General features: G+C 39.0%; 1 protein-coding gene across 3 annotated transcripts in view; it reads left to right on the forward strand.

Moving 5' to 3' along the window:
- CHCHD3 (coiled-coil-helix-coiled-coil-helix domain containing 3) overlaps window positions 1-22,189 on the forward strand; it is a 305,751-nt gene that overhangs the window by 224,678 nt on the left and 58,884 nt on the right. For all 3 annotated transcript variants that reach the window (XM_027101894.1, XM_027101896.1, XM_027101897.1), the window contains exon 6: window positions 3,092-3,162. In XM_027101894.1, coding sequence (XP_026957695.1) covers window positions 3,092-3,162 — 71 coding nt within the window. The remainder of the gene's footprint in view (window positions 1-3,091; window positions 3,163-22,189) is intronic.

A 22,189-nucleotide genomic window follows, 5' to 3' on the forward strand; every position in this document is an offset into this window, starting at 1 on the left:
CCTGTTTCATTATTTGCCCTTTTTCATCCAAAGTAACATAAATTGCATTGTACTGTATCATATCTACAACTTTCTTTTTTTGCCCCACATGTATGTCTGATTCATTCTTTTTCATCACTATATATAGATAGGTATCCATTTTATGAATACCCAATATATATTTATCCTTTCTCCTGCTGGCAGACGTATTGGGAATGTTTTTGGTTTGGGGTTTTGTTTTGTTTTTTGCATAGTTGTTCATTTTTTAAAGTATTTTCTCAGGTCAAAAGAGATCTCTACTTTTTCTGAACTCCATTAACATTGTGTACCACTTTTAGCTTAATATTTGTGACCTTTTATTTATTTATTTTTTTAAACTTTTTTTTTTTTTAAACCCCACATTTGTTTATTTATTTATTCTTGGGCTGTGTTGGGTCTTCGTTTCTGTGCGAGGGCTTTCTCTAGTTGTGGCAAGCGGGGGCCACTCTTCATCACAGTGCGCAGGCCTCTTACTATCGTGGCCTCTCTTGTTGCGGAGCACAGGCTTCAGACGCGCAGGCTCAGTAGTTGTGGCTCACGGGCCTAGTTGCTCCGTGGCATGTGGGATCTTCCCAGACCAGGGCTCAAACCCGTGTCCCCTGCATTAGCAGGCAGATTCTCAACCACTGCGCCACCAGAGAAGCGCTGTGACCTTTTATTATAATTATTTTTCTTTTCTCCTGTAGCAGATAGAAAGCTTTTTGAGGATCTAGTTCTCCAAGATGGACTTATTGGGATAATAAGGATTTAATTTTGTTGAATGAATAAGTAAATACTTAATGAATTAAACACTGTCTACATATAGATGTTGGGCATATTTGTGTTTATTTTCTTAGTTATATGGTGTTGCCTCTTGGGGACTTTTCTTTGTTACATTTATGCAGTGTCAGAAACTGGTCACTGAGCTAGAAATATGGAGCATAAATAAGCCTAAAACTTTAAGAAATTATATTCTAGGTTTGCAGGCATCACAGGCACAGGGTTTTTTTTGGTGTGTTTAACATTGAAGGAGAAAGTTTGACAAAGTTAGCAATTTAATCTACATTTGGCATTACAGAGCAGAAGGGAGCTCTCTATATTATGGCAGAAGTCTTGCTTTTGTGTATCATTCTATATTGATAATTTTGAATTTGTACCCAGAATGGAATTGCCCAAATTAGTTCTTTTCTTCCAAAATTCTTTTATTTGGATGTTAATCTTACCCTGCAAAAACACTGAGCAGGTTTCTTAGCTCTCTTGCCTATCTTATTTGATTTCTACAACAGTTTTGGCAGAGATAAGCAGGGCTAGTATCACCCATATTTTACAGATTAGGAACACTGGAACTGAAGCTGGGGGAGGTTTGTTTGCTCAGGGTCACTGAACAGAGCCAGAGACCAGATCTTTCAGTCTGGTCCCAGACGTTACAGTTTCAGTGTTTAAAATGAGCAAAAATATCTTGTTTTGCTGGCATTTTAATAGATGATTCAGTAACATAATGCCTGTTTGACAGTTCATCATAGTAATGTGTGGAGTTTCTCATCATTGTTAGTGGTCCATTATAACTGCCTTTTTGCTGCCCTCTTTGTTAGAAGCGTTCGAAGAAAAGCTGAAACCAAACATTGCAAAAGAGCGTGTCATGACTGGTGTGTGTTTTAAAGGAAAGAAAAACCTCATAAGTGGAACTGATACGAAGGAGTGACACAACCTAAAGTTAAAATATCGGAGGAGACAAATGGCTTTTTGATAGCTCGAGACCTACCAATGAATTAAAACTTCTCGGCATATGGACTGGTGCAGTTCATCACTCACATTGCAATCTAAAAAATGCAGAAGCAGTACACGTAAATATTGTCTTCATGTCAGAAATACACCTTTGTGTTTGAAAATGATAAAAAATTACAATCGATCCTTACAACTGTTCTGTTCATCTTTATTGATCAGGTGCAAGAAAGATAAATCGCAGCCCAAATAAGATTATAGTAAATGTTAGCATCGTAGGGGACTCTAGGTTGATAGAAAGCCATTCATCATCTCAAATGGTGACCTGTCCATTGCTCCAGCCATCCTGAGTCTGCTGTCTAATCACATACTTATTGATTTTATCTACATCCAACAAACCTGGATGTGACTGTCATTGGGCAACCCAGATTGTTAAATGCAAAGGGGTCACTGGTGTGAAGAGGATTTCATTTTCATTTTCTTACCAACCAACAATGATTTATTAAAAAATAAACTACCCTAAGTCATGCATGTGAAACCTGAGTGATTAGGGAATGAAGGGGCACAGTAGACTGCATTTTGGGGTCTACTGCATTTTGTTCCTTTGCACTGTGATGCATTTTGCAGGGTATTTCATGGAGTCTGAAGACTCATAGGGTCATTTAGGCCACCCTCTGCAGTAAGACAGGTTTCACAGTAGCTAGCCAGAATGGATCATTTTTAATTTTGCTGCCCCAGGAAAGGCATTACTTTGCTCTTACAACTTGATTTATGTTGCTTATGTGTTCATTCATGTAATATTGAAACATTTTTTAATAAAAATTACCTAAATCTGCACCCCTGTTCTTACTGATTAATTTGTTATAAATGTTGATGCTCTGTGGTCATATGGAGATGATAGAACAAACTCTACTCCATAAAGAATCCATCTTGAGGATAAATGTACTGTGTAAAAAGAAATGATCCTTTCATATCCTAGGTGGAACACTGGAATAATAGGCAAGTATAGTGTGTGAATATCATATTCAATCAAAGTGTCTTTTGATCTTGCAGTGGTGGATTCCAAATAAGGGAGATCAAAATAATCTTTCAAAAATGTGTTAGGAATTTTCTCAGAAGGATCAAATAATGATGAATTACAAATGTGAACATTTACTCTTTAATTACAGCCTGTATACCGACAACTATACTGTTATTAAATGGGTAGCTTTACATGTATTTTTGTAAGTATTCATGCTACCATGCAAGAAATCTTTCTCCTACTGCTTGAGTGGCCTACACAAGATTTTATGTATTTTTTTGAAATCATAGATCTTGCACACATTTTGTCCTCTTGGATACTGAAAACTCTGCTATCAATCTTTATCCGCAGAGCTCAGAGTTCTACAAAGTCACCACTGAGCAATACCAGAAAGCTGCTGAGGAGGTGGAAGCAAAGTTCAAGTAAGTTTTTAATAGTATTATCATTATTTACCCTCTTGACAAGATGAAAATACACCTTTATTGCTCTTTGATATGTTAGCCCTCTGGAATACTTGGAAATGTGTTTGGATCCATGTTGCTCTAGTGGAATTCAAATGCAAGGAATGGGCATTTGGTGACTGTGTTGCAACTCAATTTTATGAACTCGGGAAATTGAAAGCAATGGTGATAGAATTTTCATTTGGAATATTATATAAGATAGGATACCATTGATTATAAAGGTGATGTTAAATTTCTATCTCTATTAATAGAAACACAGAAATCATTCACTTGTGTATCATAAGATGGTGGGCATGTCCAACGGGTATCTGCCTTTCTCCCATTTAAGCTTTTTTCATTTCTTCACATGTACCTTGACAGCATTTAAATCACAGACTTTACCTTGCCCTTGATTATGAGGGTGATGTTAAATTGCTACCTGTGTTAATCCTTGGAATGTTTAAATGAATGTTCTGTAATTGGTGGATCAAAGTGTCTGCTTCCCATAGCCCTGTACTTTCCCTTTGCTTCCAGTGCTCACATTAGGTCAGAAAACATCATTCAGAATTTTCCTGAGTGTATAAATAGTTCTGTTGTGTAACCTCTGTTAGTCGCACTTGTGCAAATTAGTGAAGCACAGAAAGGTGCTGTGACAGGTTTAGTTGAAAGAGTGCATTGGGCTCTGACCTCCTTCCTTGGCATGTTTATAAACATTTGATAAAATGATTAAACCCTAAGGCAGAATGTTGTTACTTTCTGCTATAGTGCAGTTTGTGTGGTAATGGATATTGGTGTTATTTTAATGTTGATTTAAAAAAAGACTTTTTAAAAAGATGGTTTGAGGTATCTTTAAATAGACAAAAACCTTTAGTCTTCCTTAGTGAATTATCTCTTTAGGGGCAGTTGGGAAAGGCCTTCTAAAAATGAGCCATAAATCTCACTCTTAAAGGTTAATATGCTATCTTTAGAATTTAGATATGGTATTGGATAGACTTGATTTTAAAAGGCACTCTACATATGTATTCTCAAAGTTAGGTTTTTATCCTTCCCATTAATGTTAAAGCAATGTTTTTTAAACCTTTGGTCTCTGTACCTTGAGAACCTTTGACTTGGCACCCTGGGTCTTTCTTCCTTGTAAGATGATAACTATACAAATAACTAAAATTTAAGTTAAAGGAGATCAATTCTAACTAGAATGATCTATGAAGTCATTATAAAGAAGATGGTATTTTAGTTGAGGCTTGAAGAGGAGTATTGAATAATGAGGAAGGAAAGGATTCAAAACGAAAACATCTTCAGTAGTTGGGTGACAAACTAGTTAAGAGCAGTGGTTTGATTCACAGAGACTGGTGCGAGATACAGCTGGAAAGGTTGGTAGGGTCATTCATTAGCTGCTGGGCTAAGAAGTTGGTCTTCATTTAGCCAGAAGGCATTGGAAGGTGTTTAACCAGGTGAGTACCCCAATTTCTGTTGCCCTTTAGGAATTAGTCTGATAGTTGATGTGAGGTTTGATTGGAGGTGTGCGGGGGGGGGGGGGAAAGCCAGAGATACCAGATGAGATATCTCTATAAGTGAAAGAGAAAAGGAGGGGATGGATGCAAAAGTCACTGAGAGATTAGACATGAATTAGTGATGAATTGGTGTACTGGTTTGCTAGGGCTGCCACAGACTGACTGGCTTAAACAACAGAAGTTTGTTTTCTCACAATTCTGGAGGCTGGAAGTTCAGGATCAAGGTGGAAGCAGGGTTGGTTTCTCCGGGGGCCTTTCTCCTTTGCTTGCAGATGGCTGTCTTTACATGGCCTTCCTCTCTGCATCTGTGTCCTAATCTCCTTCTCATATAAATCACATTGGATTAGGGCCCATCCTGATGACTTCATTTTAACTTACTTACCTCTTTAAAAATCCTCTGTCCAAATTTGTTTTCTGAAGTACCAGGCATTAGGACTTCAACATAAGAATTTTGGGGGAGACACAGTTCAGCCCATAACACTTGGATAGAAGGGATAAAGGAGAAACAGAAATATAAGCTTAGTTTATTGGAAAATTGGTGGAAGCTGAATTTCATAGAGAGAGAAGTCTGATTTTAGATGAAAAGAATTGGCTTCTCTTCTGAAGCCATGCCCAGCTGCCATGTCATTCAGCCTGGGCTAGCCTACTGCAGAATGGCAGGCTGCACGTAGCGCAAACGTAAAAGTCATCATGACTTACCTTCTCCAAGACAGCATGGACCTGTAGTTGGGACTTAGTTTTAAGCAGAGCCTCAGCAGCATCATTCTCTTTTATCTTTAGACGGTATTATTCTTTATTAGGTCCTTCTCCAATCTGGTGTAGTAAACAGTTTGGCCTTTCCCAAAGTGAGCTCTGGCCCTTGTACCTAGCTCCTGGGACAAACCTCTAAACCCTTGGAATTTCCCAAGTGAAAGAAATGTCTTATTATTTATGATGGGCCCCTTATGACGTGTGGTATCAGCCCGGTGCCAAAGACTGAATTCAGCCACAGGGGCAGTCAGGCAGGCAAGAATGTGTGATGAGGCTCCAGTGAAGCTCAGGACACTAAAGTCTGGGTGAGCGTCTCTGGTTGCTGCTACTCTGCATTTGTTACACAGCGATACCAGGAGGGAAACGCATCCTGAGGACAGTGGGAACATCGCATCTGGAAACCCCTCAGACTTTGGTTTCTTTTCCTTTTGGCTGATTCTCGGTATCATTTCCCATAATAAGCCATCACTCTGAGTTTAATAGCTTTAGTGAGTTCCGTGAGTCCTTTTATTGAATTATCAAAGCTTAGGGTGGTTTGGGAACCCCTTGAACTTGCAGATGATACTAGAAGTGAGGACAGTCTTGGGGACTCTGCCCTCAGACTTTGCAGTTTGGCTAACTCCAGTGCAAACAAAAACCCAGGAATTTCAAAGCTAGGTTTTTCAGAAAGTGACTTTCATTATATCATTTTTTTCAGCTACTACCTGCTAGCCTGAGCTTCCTAGAATATCGTATTTTGATTTGCATTGAGTTCATTAGTGTCACACCAAGGAAGTGATAGTGCTTTGGATGTAAGAGATGTTTACCATCTTTGAAGACACAGAGATTCCTCAACGGAATTTTGTTTCTCCTTAGAAACTTGAGCACCTCATGTAATCGTGACATCTTCAGTCTTTTGCAAGGCAGAGTACTGTATTCTTTCCATTGCCTGACAGAGCTGAACTCAGCAGTTCCTCTTGGACAGCAAACTCTGAAGGACTTTGAGGAGGATTTAGTTAATTTTATGTGATGGAAGGATTCATTTGGATACATCTTGGTTACAGGAGATGGAAGCTTTTTAAATTGCAATTTCAAGGGCACTATTATGCACCTGATAGGGTGGTCACATAAAATCACTGTAAAGAGAAAGAATAAAGAATGCTCCGAGCATTTGAGGCCACGTGTGATGAACAACAGTTACATTGGGGCATCCTGCAGGATAGCTAATGGAATTATTTTAGGGAGGCTTAAATATTAACTCACACTTCAGTCCCTCACTTTATAGTTTGGTGGTAAACCAGTAAAACGCTTTAGATTTATTGGAATTTTTCCCCCTATTTTATCAACACATCATTCATTCATAGTACTTCTATGCAACATGCCCTCCCCTGCATTCTGAATATACAGCCATGAAGGAGATAGGTGGGGTCTTATCAGCGTGGAGCTTAGAGTTCGTCAGAGGAGGGCAAGAATAAGACATTTAATAAACCAAAGCTTTTTAAAAATCCACAGTTGGTTCTACTGTGATGAGATAGTTGTATCCCTAATAAATATCAAATTATTAAAACTTACTATTTCTTTTTTCAATGGAAATTAAGTAATTTGGGATAAAGAATGTGTGCTGTTTATTTTCCTGCAAGAACTCTTTCCCCAAAATAGCTTTAAAATTTTGGCTATAAAACCCAAATCACTGGGTAAACCCAGTGATACATGTATTTTTTACATCTAGCTTTTATTCAAGAGATATACCTTTTCTTTTCCCAGCTCAACTGAAACAGTCATTATAAGCATTCATATCACCTTTATCACCCTTTGTTATTAGCTGTTAAATAGAGCAAGTTATGGTGTTAGTTCTGAGTTAGTTACATGGCGGTAGTACCATGTTATAACTCAGCTACTGAAAATTATGTTCAGTATTAATCCTTATATTCTAACTTGTAGGTAATTAAGCGAAATGTTATATTAAATGTTACATTGATAGTGCTTAGCACAGGTCTAGCACAAAGTAAATGCTCAATAAATACTAGATTTTTTTTATTATGTATTATTATTATGATATTATTATTTTATTATCATGTCCAACTCATGTTATGAAACTATGCACCATAGGGGAGATTTCTGTATCTGGTTCCAAACGAAATCTAGATGATGTTAAAACTTCCCCAAAGAACATTAGGGAGAGTTCTTACCCTTGGGGAGCTCACAGTCCAGCCAGGAAACAGCATATAAAGCTCTCATGACAGGACGGCCCCAAAAGGGATGTGTGTCAGAGCTGTCAGGATGTACAGACAGAATAAGGGGTGTATGGACAGAGTGCCACAGGGGCTCTGTTTGTTAGTCAGCATTAGAATCCAATTGCCTCAGTGGATTGGGGTCAATATACCACACCCACATAAAGGAAATGTTACCATAGTGTTATGTACACACAAATTGTTTTCAAAATATAAAAACAAACATCAAGCAAATGTAAAGCAAAAGGCAGTGTAAACCTTGTGAAGACAATGTAATATCAAACAAAAGCATTTCAAAGACGATTGATCTTTCACTCCCATGTTTTCCTTTAGATAATTCAGTGGCCAGTTCTACCTTCCCTAAAAATATATATGGGAAGTGACATAGATCTCTCAAAAATATTTTGGACTGATTTTATTAGAGGTATAACTTTTCAACTTGGCTTCAGTATCTTTGAAAGATGAAGCACTCATAAAGGAGTATGGTTCTGTGCAATTGGATGTGAATACTGGTAATGCTCCTTTGTGTGCCAGATGTTAGGAGGGGTTTTCACTTTTTTTTTTTTTTTTTTTTTTTTGCGGTACGTGGGCCTCTCACTGTTGAGGCCTCTCCCTCTGCGGAGCACAGGCTCCGGACGCGCAGGCTCAGTGGCCATGGCTCACGGGCCCAGCCGCTCCGCGGCATGTGGGATCTTCCCGGACCGGGGCACGAACCCGTGTCCCCTGCGTCAGCAGACAGACTCTCAACCACTGCGCCACCAGGGAAGCCCCTCACTTTTATCCTTGAACGAAGTTGTTGAAACCTGACTTATAAATTTAGGCTCACGGAAGAAGCCTGGGTTATCCTTGCAATGTATTAAAAGATTAGTTACCCTGTGGAAGGAGTTTAGGTGATTGTAGAGTATCTGTGGAATGCTATGCAAAACTCTTACAGATAAAATGGCTTTTTTAAATATCACTATATAGTCAAAGGTTTGCTTCAGTGTAAAATTCTTTCTCTTTAAAATGTTCTTGGTTTTATTAGGGTTTCACTTTGACTGGCAGTGCTGTTTAGTTTCTCTTTAGGGTGTGTGATTTTAATAGCTACACTAAGAATGAGTTAGTGAAGCTCAGGATGACACGCCAGTGGTATCAGCAGGTGTTTCTCATGTTCTCTGTAATTACACATGTGGATTATGGACAGTTTTAAGCAACAGTGTTTAAAGATCCTGCTTAATTGGCTGTAAAATAATTAAATAAGGTTTTGACTGGCAAATTTATAATTCTGTTAGATGCATAAGCCAGTGAGCTTGAATGTCAATGTGACTTCAATTTGGAAATATTAGATTAATAGAACTAATTGTCCTGCAGGTACAAAGTTTACTCTGATTAATAGTCTTAAAACTCTTATAGAAGTTTAGCCAAGTAAATTTATGTTACTTACCATTCTGCTTAAACTTTTAATTAAAACTTATTTCCAAAGTTTGCAGTGTTTCAGCATTGCTGTGCTTCTTTCCAGGTTTTCCAAAGCTGAGCTCCTATAATTTTTCAGTGACTCCAGCTGCCTCATTGAGTAACTTGCCCTATCAAAAGGATTAAAATTATATACTTTCAGATATTTATTTGTATCTGCAGCTGACAGTTTCCCTGCACATTGTCTCTAACACTTATCGATGTTTGCTTATAACCTACTTTAGTGCTGCGTGAATGGCTCTGATATACCAAATGTACATGACAAATGTTTTATCTCTGATTCTCGTTGATCAGTTTCTAAATGATCAAATGGTTTATCTCAGTAAGACACTAATTCACATTGATCAAATTCTCAGTGACCAAGTTGACTTGGTTTCTGCTGAACACAAATTGTATTAAAACAACATTACTTGAACATGCTGGCTTTTCTAATGCAGGAGTTATGTTACCAGCAGTTACAGTATAACTCGAGTTATTGTATTATAAAGATGTCTTCTCCCTAATGAAAAGTTTACATAAGAAGAAAATAATGCGATATTACAGGAAGAACAGGGCTTCGAGCAAGGATTGGGGCTTTTACTAACTAATTAAATCTGCATTTGTATTGGGCCTTTTTCCCCCTTTTTTTAATTTGAAGGGCTGTGAGCAGGAAATATAGCAGCTGCAGTGGTGACATTTTATTCCCTACGGTCCTTAGAGCCAAGCAACATCTTGATTATTCAGTAAGAGACTTAGCAATTGAAGAGGCTAAATTCTAGAAAAAGTAAATATACCTGTGCTCCTTCTGCATACACTTGGTTATAATTGCCTAGTTAGCAGTATAGGGTTGTTTGTTGTTTTTTTTCTTAAACATCAACTCACCTATGTCAACTTCCACGGTATTTCATGTACCCACTAGAGTTTGTCCAATAGCAAATACCCATTTGGCTGAAACAAAGTCTCAGTTATTTAGAACACCCAGTTCCTCAGGCAGGTTATTTATTCCACCTTTGACTTGTCTCTTCCATCTGTAAAATGTAAATTTTAACTGCCATTCTCTTTAGGGCATTCAAGCTCAGAAGGTTTAAGAGTTGAAAAAGAAAAAAAAAAGTTGTCATTGATCTTCATCTAAAAAATGGACCTAAGTAGTTTTATTTACTTGTAAGGCAGCAGCTGACCTTTTAGTTATGTTGTGTGTGGTACGGCAGCCCCTTTTGTACTTCATCAGGGGATATGTGGAGAGCAGCCTGCCGCCTCTCAAACTAAGAAGCTGTGTGTGTCATTCTCTTCCCCCACATCCCCCAAAGCAACAAATTAGTTCCGAGGCAAGTGAGACCTGCTTTGGAACACACCACTGTTTGACAGTATCTCTTACCATGGGCTTGTAGAATTGGTTAGATTTGTAAGGAAACCTTAGGCGATCAGTGCCTTCCCCCCCCCCCCCTTAAAATTAGAGCCCTCCTAATCAGATCTGTCTAGTTAGTTAGTTTCTTCTTATTTCTTTAAGTTGGAGCTCTAGCCTTAGTCTACATACTTATTCTCTAAGGTAACAGAAGTAAATGCCAAGAAACATTAACACCACTTGTGAGTTAGGTTTCCACCTGTATCATTTCTGCATACACTTGGTTATAATTGCCTATTTAGAAGTGTAGGGTTGTTTGTTGTTTATATTATGTTAAGACATGACACCATAACACTCCTAGAAGAGAACACAGGCAGAACAGCCTACGACATAAATCGTAGCAACACTTTCCTAGGTCAGTCTCCCAAAGCAATAGAAACAAAAGCAAAAACAAACAAATGGAACCCAGTCAAACTCACAAGCCCCTGTACAGCCAAGGAAACCACAAACAAAATGAAAAGACAACCCTTGGACTGGGAGAAAACGCTCACAAATGATGCGACCAACAAGGGCTCCATCTCTAAAACACACAAACAGCTCATACAGCCCAACAACAAGAAAACAACCCAATCAAAAAATGGGCAGAAGACCCAAACAGACCCCTCTCCGAAGAAGACAGCCAACAGGCACGTGAAAAGATGCTCAGCATTGCCAACCATCAAGAGAAATGCAGATCAAAGCCACCCAAGCCGGCCAGAATGGACATCATCAAAAAGTCCACAAGTAACAAATTCTGGAGAGAGTACGGAGGAGAAAGGGACACTCCCCCCACCACCACCACTCACACACACTCTCTCTCTCTGCTGGTGGGAATGCAGACTGGTGCAGCCACCTTGTAAAACAGCACGGACTGTTGACTCTCGACTGTTGCTTGCAGCATTCCACTCAGTCCAGAGGTGTCTGCAGAAGGGGGCAGGGCAGGATGGCAAAGTTGATTGGAATACAGGGATGTAAGCCATACGACAGTATTATCTGTTTCACAAAATAGAACACAAACTGCTGCTGTTGCATGAACATGTGCAGTTGGTCTCAAGTTCAAGAGGGTCACAGTGGAAACTTCCTTATCACTTCAACACAGTATGTGAAGGAACCTAGCCACTGAGGCCAGATTGGCCACATCCTACCTTAAATCCATGACCTGGAATTCTCTTCCCTGTCTCAGCGGTGGCAGCTGGCGTTTGTTTGGGTTGCTCTGGGCATACTCTTTCCTTTAATATAATCTATTTATGTGTTTCATGTAAATTATCAAAATCAGTCTTGTTGCAGCCCTTAGGTTAGTGGCCATAAACTCCTGAATTCATGATTTGTTCTGCGTGGGATAACAAATCGTTCTGTTTTCCCCTACAGGAACATTAGCATTGAACTTTCTTCCTTAATCAATACGATCCATTAAGAATCCAGCATTACCCTACATGGTTATATGAAATATTAATTGCACACTATTAGTTAGATAAATGAAGTTTCTGCCAAAATGATAGCTTGTTTCTTTCTTTGTATCATAATATTTAAAACAAGAACATTTTGAGTTCTAGGGTGCATGGTATTTTAGAATTTATTGATCCTTGCTTATTTGAGTAATTATCTACACAGCTCATAGTTCCCCAAAGATACTTCTAACTGGGATTACTAAGTTTTTTCCTCTTGCTGATTCCAGCAAGAGTTCATTTACTTTTTAAAGGATCCAGTTGGAAATAATTTTTAAAAATTTTCCTTTGATGTTTTCATAGATGAGAAAAAGTTATTTTGCTTTTTGAGTGCCACTCAGCTACAGATAGAAAGCATGGAAGCTTGTAGGGGGGCCAATTAGAGTTAATTACCATCTGACTGACCTGCCACTTCTTAAAATGTCCAGGAAGACTTGTAGGATGCAGATTTTTAATTCTTTCCTTGTGTCAGATTTGCAAAGTTTAACCATCTAGAGCCTTAAGTATGGTAAAAATTATATCAAAGAAGTTATCTATGCATAAAAGTGATAGCTCTCAGGATAGTCTCTGGGAAGTTGTATAGGCTCCGCCATATGGTGATACCTACTTGTTTCATCACTCTGTGGTTTGGGAAGCCTATTCCAAATGTTATCAACCCTCCCTGCTCTCAACCAGATAATTAACTTAGGGTTGCCACTATTTCTGGGGTAAAACCATGGTACTAAAATTGAAACCAAAACTTTCAGGATAATCGTACTTGAATGTGTCTTCCCATTGCTCATTTGAATGTATAATTTCCACATCATCTCTCATGGTGTCAGTCTATCAAGGATTCCTATTTCTGGCTCTTTTTATTTTTCTTAAGATGTAAGCAAACAAAATACAAAAATTGATAAATTTGGACCTTATCATGATTAAAAGGTTCTCTCATCTTAAGACACCATTTAGAAAATTTAAAAAATGGGCAGCTAGTGGGAAGCAGCTGCATGGCACAGGGAGATCAGCTTGAGGCTGCCTAGAGGGGTGGGATAGGGTGGGTGGGAGGGAGATGCAAGAGGGAGGGGATATGGGGATATACGTATGCATATAGCTGATTCACTTTGTTATACAGCAGAAACTAACACAACACTGTAAAGCAATTATACTCCAATAAAGATGTTTAAAAAAAATGGGCAAAAGACTTGAACAGACACTTCAAAGGAAGATATAAGAATGGCCACTTAGCACATGAAAAGTGCTAATAACATCATTAGCTATCAGGGAATTGCAAATTAAAACCACTGGAATGATGAAAATCAAAAAGACTGACAATACTAATTGTTTGCAAGGATGTGAAGAAACCAGAATTCTCCTGCTTTGCTGTTGGGGGGTATAAAAGAGCAAAGTCACTTTGGAAGAAGTTTGGTGGTGTCTTATAAATTTAAGCATACATTTATTCTGTGACCCAGGAATTCCAGATCTGGGTATTTACCCAAGAGCAAAGAAAATATACATCCACAGAAAGATTTGTACACATGTTCATATCAGGTTTATTCATAGTAGTCAAAAAGAAACTACCCATATGGTCATCGATGAGTTTAGCAGTTTTAAAAAAATAAACTATTCATGCAACAACATGGCTGAATCTCAGAAACATTATGTTAAGCAAAAAGAAGCCAGACACAAAACAGTACCCATTGTGTGATTCCATTTCTGTGGAGTTCAAAAATAGGAAAAATTAGTCTATATTGATAGAAATCAGAAAGTAGTTGATGGGGATAGAGGGGGACTTAATTGAAAATGGACACATGTGAACTTTCTGAGGTATTGAGAATATTTGTTTTTCTGGGTAATAGTTAGCCAGGTATATATACAATTTTACTACAGTGTGAACACCTAAGATCAGTACATTTTTAAAATGTTAATCTTAAAATACCCTAATTTCCTAATTTTAATTAGGAAAAAAAATGTCCGAAATATTGGGAATACCCAACTTTTAACTGTAATTTGTCCCAGGTAAAATAAGTTTCTTCAATTTAATCATAGTCTTAAGAAACCTGTGATTTCTAATCCTATCCATAATCATATTTTCTTATTAGAATTTGAAAACTTCATCTCAGAGTCAGGGCTGTTCATTCAGTATGCTTGATCTCTACAGATACAGGAGCAAACCTCGCTTTATTTTATTTATTTTCTTAAGAATAAGTCTCCCCCGCTCCCCATTAAATTATGTTTGCCTATTATACTCGTCTCCTTGTTGGCCTAGAGTCTTGTAGATAGGCCTGGTTAAGTTTTTTTTTTTATAATTGTTTTTTATAGATTAATTTTTATTTATTTATCTTTGGCTGCGTTGGGTCTTTGTCGCTGCTCACGGGCTTCCTCTAGTTGCGGCAAGCGGGAGCAACTGTTTGATGTGGTGCAGGGGCTCGCGGGCTCTAGAGCGCAGGTTCAGTAGTTGTGGCGCACAGGCTTTGTTGCTCCGCGGTATGTGGGATCTTCCCAGACCAGAGATCGAACCCGTGTCCCCTGCATTGGCAGGCGGATTCTTAACCACTTCGCCCAGGGAAGTCCCAGGCCTGGTTAAGTTTTGAAAGTAAATTTTGATAAAGGGGTTTTATAGGCAGTATCTGTACGTAAAACATTTATAGAGTAACACTGGTACTTTTTAATATTATAATCTTAGGCAGCAATTTGTTCATACTATGTACTGAGTCCTGGCAAAATGCTTGAAAACTTGTGAAAGCTTGCATCTTGGCCCTTCCCTACATGTTGAAATGAAAGCACACGTTCCCATGTAAAAGTGTCGCCAAGCATCCCCAACTTGCTCACATGGCTGCCTTCAGCTGTCTTACGTGCTTTCTCATGCACCAGCCAGCAGTTAAATTGCCATGTTCCTTTTGTGAGTGTGTATGTCTAAATGCTGGTAATCATCTGCGTCCCTTGAAAACTGATAGATGTGCTCATTAAAGGGAGTTCTCACTCTTGGCTCCCTTCACACAAGTCACTTCAGCTCCCTTTTCTGGATGAGGCTGGCAAGAAATACTGTGCAGGGATACATCTGGCTTTATACTCCTTTTCAAGAACTAAAAAGCTCCTTTTTCAGTATGTTAAACACACTTGTAGGGACCTTACAAGCACAAAGAAGTCAGCTATGTGCCAATTACAATATTAACACAAGAAAGGCTAAGGGCTGCTGTTGTGTGGTGGGATTTTTTTTTTTTTAATGTGCTGCCATTCTCTCTTCATTTTGTTCTCTTGTGCTTCTGAGATTACACAAATACCTATTTATTTGTGAGACAGACCCATCTGTGGAGACTCTGAAGTCCACCAGCCTGCCACTGGTGTAGATCTCAGCAAAGCTGTCTGTGTACAAGGCACATTCAGCGCGGTTTATGATTGGGAGTTTGAAGGTAGCGTACGCCTGTTTCTGCTTTTAGGATGGAAAATGAATTGCCAATTACTGTCGACGTGTTCAGACATGGCACTTCATACGGTAGAAGCTTTCTCAGCCTGTTTTATGCTGGGCTCCCCGCTATGAAACCGTCAGTTCTGAAAAAGGGGTGTGTTTGCAAGGAGGAGAAGAGAGAAGGGGATCAGTCCGATCCGTTGTGGTTTTCTGTGCTCCTGCGGAGTGGTGGGAGGGAGGTCAGTGCCTCTCACCTCTGTTTCCCCAGCAGAGTTCTTGAGCAAGATGAAGTGATCAAAGCTGGGTGCCAGCTTATCATCACAGTCTCATTACTTTGCAAGCTGCACGCCCAGATGCTGCTGTGTTCTGCATCAGGCTTCACTGATTTACATTCATAGCACCTCCATTACAGCTCATTTGGTACTATTCACAATTAACCAGTTTTCTTTCCCTGATACAGTTTTTCCAATACAAAAGACCTTAATGTAAAGAAAATAACATCACTGGGTGTAGGGTGCATCTTTCAGACATCCTGGTTAGTTGACAAGAAGCAGGGATCAGATGTTTTGTCACTACTTTGTCATTTGTGTTTTTGGTGTGGTTAGTGGCGTGTTGGTTTGGAGGTATTTTTGAGGTCTTTGAATTTGAGATACCAGATTTTTCCAGGAGACCAATTTCATCAACTCCGCTGTCCTGGGAGTTCTTTTCAATGAGTGGATTCTGATACATTGTTTTCGTCTGTTTGGTTTCTTCCCCCAGTGAAGAGCTCAATGATGTACATGTATTTTGAAGGGTAGTAAGGTGACAGCTCATCATCAATATCAACAACACAGCCATCCATCGGGGTGTCTTTAATGCTCTGTGCTCTATGGGCACTGGAAATACAAAAATACAAGTTTAAGTCCCTGCCCTCAGAGGTCTGATACTTGTTGAAATTACTAGCTCTACTGTAAAGGTGTCAAAACCTGATACAGGAATTATAACTTCAACATTTGTTCAAGAAGAATTGTCGAGTATCTCATACATTCCAGGTGGTTTTTATAAACTTGGAAATACAGAGATGAAGAAGGCATGATGCTTGCCCTCCGGACACTTGCAGTACACATGGGGAGACAGATTGATACAACAGCGGCTATAGTGTGGTAAATGCTAATACGAAGGCACAGACAAGACAGTGTAGGGATGACGAGCAGGATGTAGACTGCGAGAAGAGGTGCCTAGTGTGCAGGCTGGCTCCTGCTCACTTTGAGATTTTCTCAAGGTAAGAAGAGGGAGAATGGCTTTCCATGAAGAGGGAATCATATGCTAGAAACGGTTAGAATGAATGCGGGGGGAGGTGTGATGGAATAGGAGGCCAAAAAGGAAGATTAGGGTCAGACGCCGAAGGACTTTAAATGCTATGTTTTGAAAGGCAGAGTTAATAGGATGTGAGAATTCGACCAAAAGTTTTGCCTACTTGGGAATATTTTTTTAAATCACCTATCCCTGGTACCCATAATTCACACCATGAGAATTAAGCTTTTGAGTTGGTAGTTTTTTCTAGGAGTCTGTCAGATATACAGATATGATATTTGGTGCATACATATGTGTATGTTATAATAATCACGATTTGCTATTTTATGTTAATTACTATTATCATATAAGCATGTTAATATGCATTAAAAATAAGCAAGTTTTAGCTTACCGTATTGTTTCTTAGCAAAGTTCAGGGCTTTGAGAGAATGGGACATAGGAAAAAGTAGTTTTGATTGAAAAAGTGGAGAGGAAAGAGTTCAGGAAAGGTTTGGTTCATGGGATGCTCTCTGGGGAAATCTTAGGGCAACTTTGCAGAGAAGAAGTTTTAGGACATAGAGGGTCACCAAAAGCCAATACACTGGTTCCACATTTTAGCACTCCCTGCAGTCCACAACATGAGATCATCTTTTAATTGAAATGGTATAATGATGAACTTAAAAAAAATACTCTTAGCCACGATCTCTTTGTCCGTGGTGTCCTAAGAATTCACTTGGTACCAAGCTCTGAATGTTTTTGAAAAGAATGTTTTATAGGCAAATTGTATGTGGTTTATGTCTGTAACTGTGATTATACGCACCCAGAATATATAAAATTAGCTCATAGATTGCTAGTTCCCTTGAAGATTCTAGTATTATTAAATGAACCTTTTAAGAATTCTTTTTCCTTCCCATTTCGTTTTGTGATCAACTTTTGCCTTTTGATACCCTTCCTGGATGCTTAGTGTAGTGAAAAGCATATGAAATTAATAAACGCTATTGGACTTTTAAAATTATCAGTATACTACCCCCACTTCTTTCTTAGCATGGCAAATGTAATTTTTTCCTCTTTCCTTCTCAGTCAACCCCTTAAAAATAAAGTGTGTGAAGTTGTCGTTTGATAGTCATCCTTTCTTTATCTCTATCCATAGAAACATTAATAAACATAGATGTTGTATTATTTTTACCTTATATATTGAGATTATACCATATATATTTCTTTAACTTACATTTATTATGGGTATATCTCCTTTGGTCAACACGTGTAAATCTAACTCATTCTTCTCAGTACCTGCGTAGTGTTCCATGGCATTGTTCTACCATGATTTATTGAGCCCATCCGCTACTGACAGGCACTCAGATTGTGTTTCAAAAGATTTTTTTTTTTTTGGCCTTTTTTTTTTTTTTTTCCCCCAAAGGGCTGCAGTGGGACAAATTTGGACATAAACCCTTAGGAACTGGTACTTTTTTTTTTTGGCCATGCAGCTTGCGAGATCTTAGTTCCCCAACCAGGGATCGAACCCGTGCCCCATGCAGTGGAAGTGCAGAGTTCTAACCACTGGACCACCAGGGAAATCCCAGGAACTGGTACTTCTGTTTCTATGACATGGATGGGGTTTGAATTGTGACCAGTCCTTCTGATATGTGGCATTGGGCTACCTAACCTCTTGGGCTTCTTTTGGATGATGGAGGAAATGTATATATAAGACCTTATGGGGTTGTTATAAGGTGTGGTAAGCTATGTGGGTGACGTGCTGGACATTGAACCCTATACGGGGTGGTACCTGCAGAGACCGAGTGGGCTTAGAGTTGGCAGGGCCCAGGTTACTTAACTTCAGAGGGTTTATTGTAGTGAATCTACAGCTGGCCTCCTGAGCCTGTCTGTTTGTCTGTCTCTCTTTTTTTTTTTTTAAAGAAAAGGAAAGCCCACTTTGTGAAAATTTTCAGCTTTTGACTTGTGCAATTTGAAAATACTACATTTTGGCACAATCCTTGCAGTTTTTCCTGCTAGTCTATAATTCCCTAGAGGTGAATTGAGATTAGTGGCAGGACTTTTTCCATTAACTCTGGGAAAAACTACAGAGTGGGGCTTCCCTGGTGGTGCAGTGGTTAAGAATCCGCCTGCCAGTGCCGGGGACACGGGTTCGAGCCCTGGTCCGGGAAGATCCCACATGCCACGGAGCAGCTAAGCCTGTGCACCACAACTACTGAGCCTGCGCTCTAGAGCCCACGAGCCAGAACTACTGACCCCGTGCACCGCGTCTGCTGAAGCCCGCCTGCTCCAGAGCCTATGCTCCGCAACAAGAGAAGCGACCACAATGAGAAGCACCCCAACGAAGAGTAGCCCCCGCTCGCTGCAACTAGAGAAAGCCTGTGCGCAGCAACAAAGACCCACACGGCCCAAAATAATAAATATAATAAAATAAATTTATATAAGAAAAAAAAAAACTACAGAGCAAAAAAATTGTCCTTTGGCAAAAATGTCAATCCATACCTCTTTTGGAGCATTTGGAAACCAAAGCGCTGAGAAGCTGATTTAATAGGAGAATTGAAAACCAAAATGTATACACATCTTCACTTTTTCTAACTGATGACAAGACAAATGAAAAATACTCTCAGAACTTGATGATGCAAAGAAAATAGGATCGTTGTTCCAGAGAGTACATTAAGGCTGAATCTTTAAAAGATTTGAGTGCTAAGCTCTTGGCCACGTTCTTCAGGAAGCTGATCCATTCTTATTAATGTTATATCTATTTGTACTTCATGCCATAAAATTCCTCTTTTTTATGATACGGTATCTAGGAAGTAGGTTTAAGAAAAAAGGAATGATAGGCAGAACACTAGGACAGAAATCACAGCAAGATCCTTCTGGACCCACCTCCTAGAGGAATGGAAATAAAAACAAAAATAAACAAATGGGACCTAATGAAACTTGAGAGCTTTTGCACAGCAAAGGAAACCATAAACAAGGTGAAAAGACAACCCTCAGAATGGGAGAAAATACTTGCCAATGAAGCAACTGACAGAGGATTAATCTCCAAAATATACAAGCAGCTCATGCAGCTTAATATCAAAAAACAACCAACCTAATCCAAAAATGGGCAGAAGACCTAAATAGACATTTCTCCAAAGAAGATAAACGAATTGCCAACAAACACGTGAAAGAATGCTCAACATCACTAACCGTTAGAGAAATGCAAATCAAAACTACAATGAGATATCACCTCACACCAGTCAGAATGGCCATCATCAAAACATCTAGAAACAGTAAATGCTGGAGGGGGTGTGGAGAAAAGGGAACCCTCTTGCACTGTTGGTGGGAATGTAAACTGATACAGCCACTGTGGAGAACAGTATGCAGGTTCCTTGAAAAACTAAAAATAGAACTACCATATGACCCAAGCAGTCCCACTACTGGGCACATACCCTGAGAAAACCATAATTCAAAAAGAGTCATGTACCACGGTGTTCATTGCAGCTCTTATTTACAGTACCCAGGATGGGGAAGCAACCTGAGTGTCCATTGACAGATGAATGGAAGAAGATGTGGCACATATATACAATGGAATATTACTCAGCCATAAAAAGGAATGAAATTGAGTTATTTGTAGTGAGGTGGTTGGACCTAGAGTCTGTCATACAGAGTGAAGTAAGTCAGAAAGAGAAAGACAAATACCTTATGCTAGCACATATATATGGAATCTAAAAAAAAGAAGTTCTGAAGAACCTAGGAGCAGGACAGGAATAAAGACACAGACGTAGGGAATGGACTTGAGGACACAGGGAGGGGGAAGGGTAAGCTGGGACAAAGTGTTGAGAGTGACATTGACATATATGCACTACCAAGTGTGAAATAGATGGCTAGTGGGAAGCAGCCGCATAGCACAGGGAGATCAGCTCGGTGCTTTGTGACCACCTAGAGGGGTGGGTTAGGGAGGGTGGGAGGGGAATGCAAGAGGCAGGGGATATGGGAATATATGTATACGTATAGCTGGTTCACTTTTTTATACAGCAGAAGCTAACAACAGTGTAAAGCAATTATACTCCAATAAAGATGTTAAAAGAAAAAACGGAATGTTTACTATGCTACAGATTTTACTATAGCAACTACCAAGAAAATGTGCTCACTTTCTCTTGTTTGTGGTTCTTGGTCTTCCTGATTTCTTTTTTAACTTATTAGAACTTCTCTTAATTTTTCTATCCTACAGAGTCAGTGGAGCTATAATGAAGTAGTAAATATCCACATGAGCAGAATTTTTACTGGAAATAACTTTGATAGATATCCTTCACGTAGTGCAGTGGACTGGCTCTAGCAAGTTCCTTTTCCTTCCTCACCCCCGCCTCAGTTTTCTACATCTGTAAAAGGTGATCATCACAGAGTTGTTACATAGGAATATTAAAGGAGGGCCATTCCTGTTCTCGGCACACTCCCAGCAATCAGTAGTTAGCTAATGATTATAGTCGTCGATAGTTCAAGTTTCTGTTGAGTGAATTTTGTGTGTGTTTTAAAATTTATGCCCATCATATAATCCTATATATATATATATATATATATATATATATATATATATGTATTTCCCTAAGGGATAATCCCCAAACCTGTAAAATTGCAATTGAGACTGTACCACGCCTCTAAAAAAATGTGTTTAAAGACACATGTTTTCTGTCAAATCATTAACCAGCGGTTAACAGCAGTACTCAAAATAATAATTATATTTTAACAGGCTAGGAAATACGTAATTTAGTTAGAAATGCACATGGGAGTCTGTGCCAGGAGAAGTGCAGCTATTGTTAGTGTATGGTACCGTCCTCATCTCATCACTTGTCATACCTTTAGAATATTTCCATCAATTTGAGGTTGTAGGCAATTATAGGTTGACAGTCGATGATAAATAAACAAAATTCTCCATAAAGTTGGTTCTGAAGTCACTTGCTTGGCATTTGGACCCTAATTTTTCCCAGAAATAAAAGTGACACTTCTGGTTAAGTGTCTAGTTTACTCCTCAAAAGCCTATTTAACCCTTGTGTGTTTGCAGTGAAGAAGGAAAGGCTGGAGGTTTGGGGTCAGAAAGAAGAAACACAAAGAAAAAGAGTGCACTTGCCTGTGTGTGTGTGTGTGTGTGTGTGTATGTGTTTAAACTACATTCTGGGTTTTAAAAGCTAACCTAATCACAGATATAATCTTGTTTCTCTGAAAAAGTGTAGATCCCTGTGGAGGGTGAAAAGGGAAAACACAAGCCTTGGAAAGAACAACTCCCTCCCCGTCTCCCAGTCCCTCCAAGAGTTTCCAACTTTCTTTGTTTGTTTTTTTTTAAGTGAGTGGACCTGTTTTCAAATGAAATCTTGTGTGGAATCCTAACGCTGATAGTATGCTATGTTATTAATGTCACTGTAGTTAATAAGCGTACTTATAACTTTTGCTTATTATCAAGAAAGCAATGACACTTATTTTCGTGAATCCAACATTTAAATATTAGGAGCTAAGAATGGTGGCTGCAGTCCTCTGTCAGTCTCAGCACCCACATTCGTTTACTTGGTTGCAGTGTTGTGATAATCCTGATTTGCAGTGATAAGTAGTGGCTACTGATAATAGTTTTTGTTTTAACAGCTTGCCTTGCAATCTTA

Source organism: Aethalodelphis obliquidens, unplaced genomic scaffold (genome assembly GCF_003676395.1).
Source record: "Aethalodelphis obliquidens isolate GAN/ISIS:26980383/991018 unplaced genomic scaffold, ASM367639v1 scaffold5, whole genome shotgun sequence".
NCBI classification, from domain to species: Eukaryota; Metazoa; Chordata; class Mammalia; order Artiodactyla; family Delphinidae; genus Aethalodelphis; species Aethalodelphis obliquidens.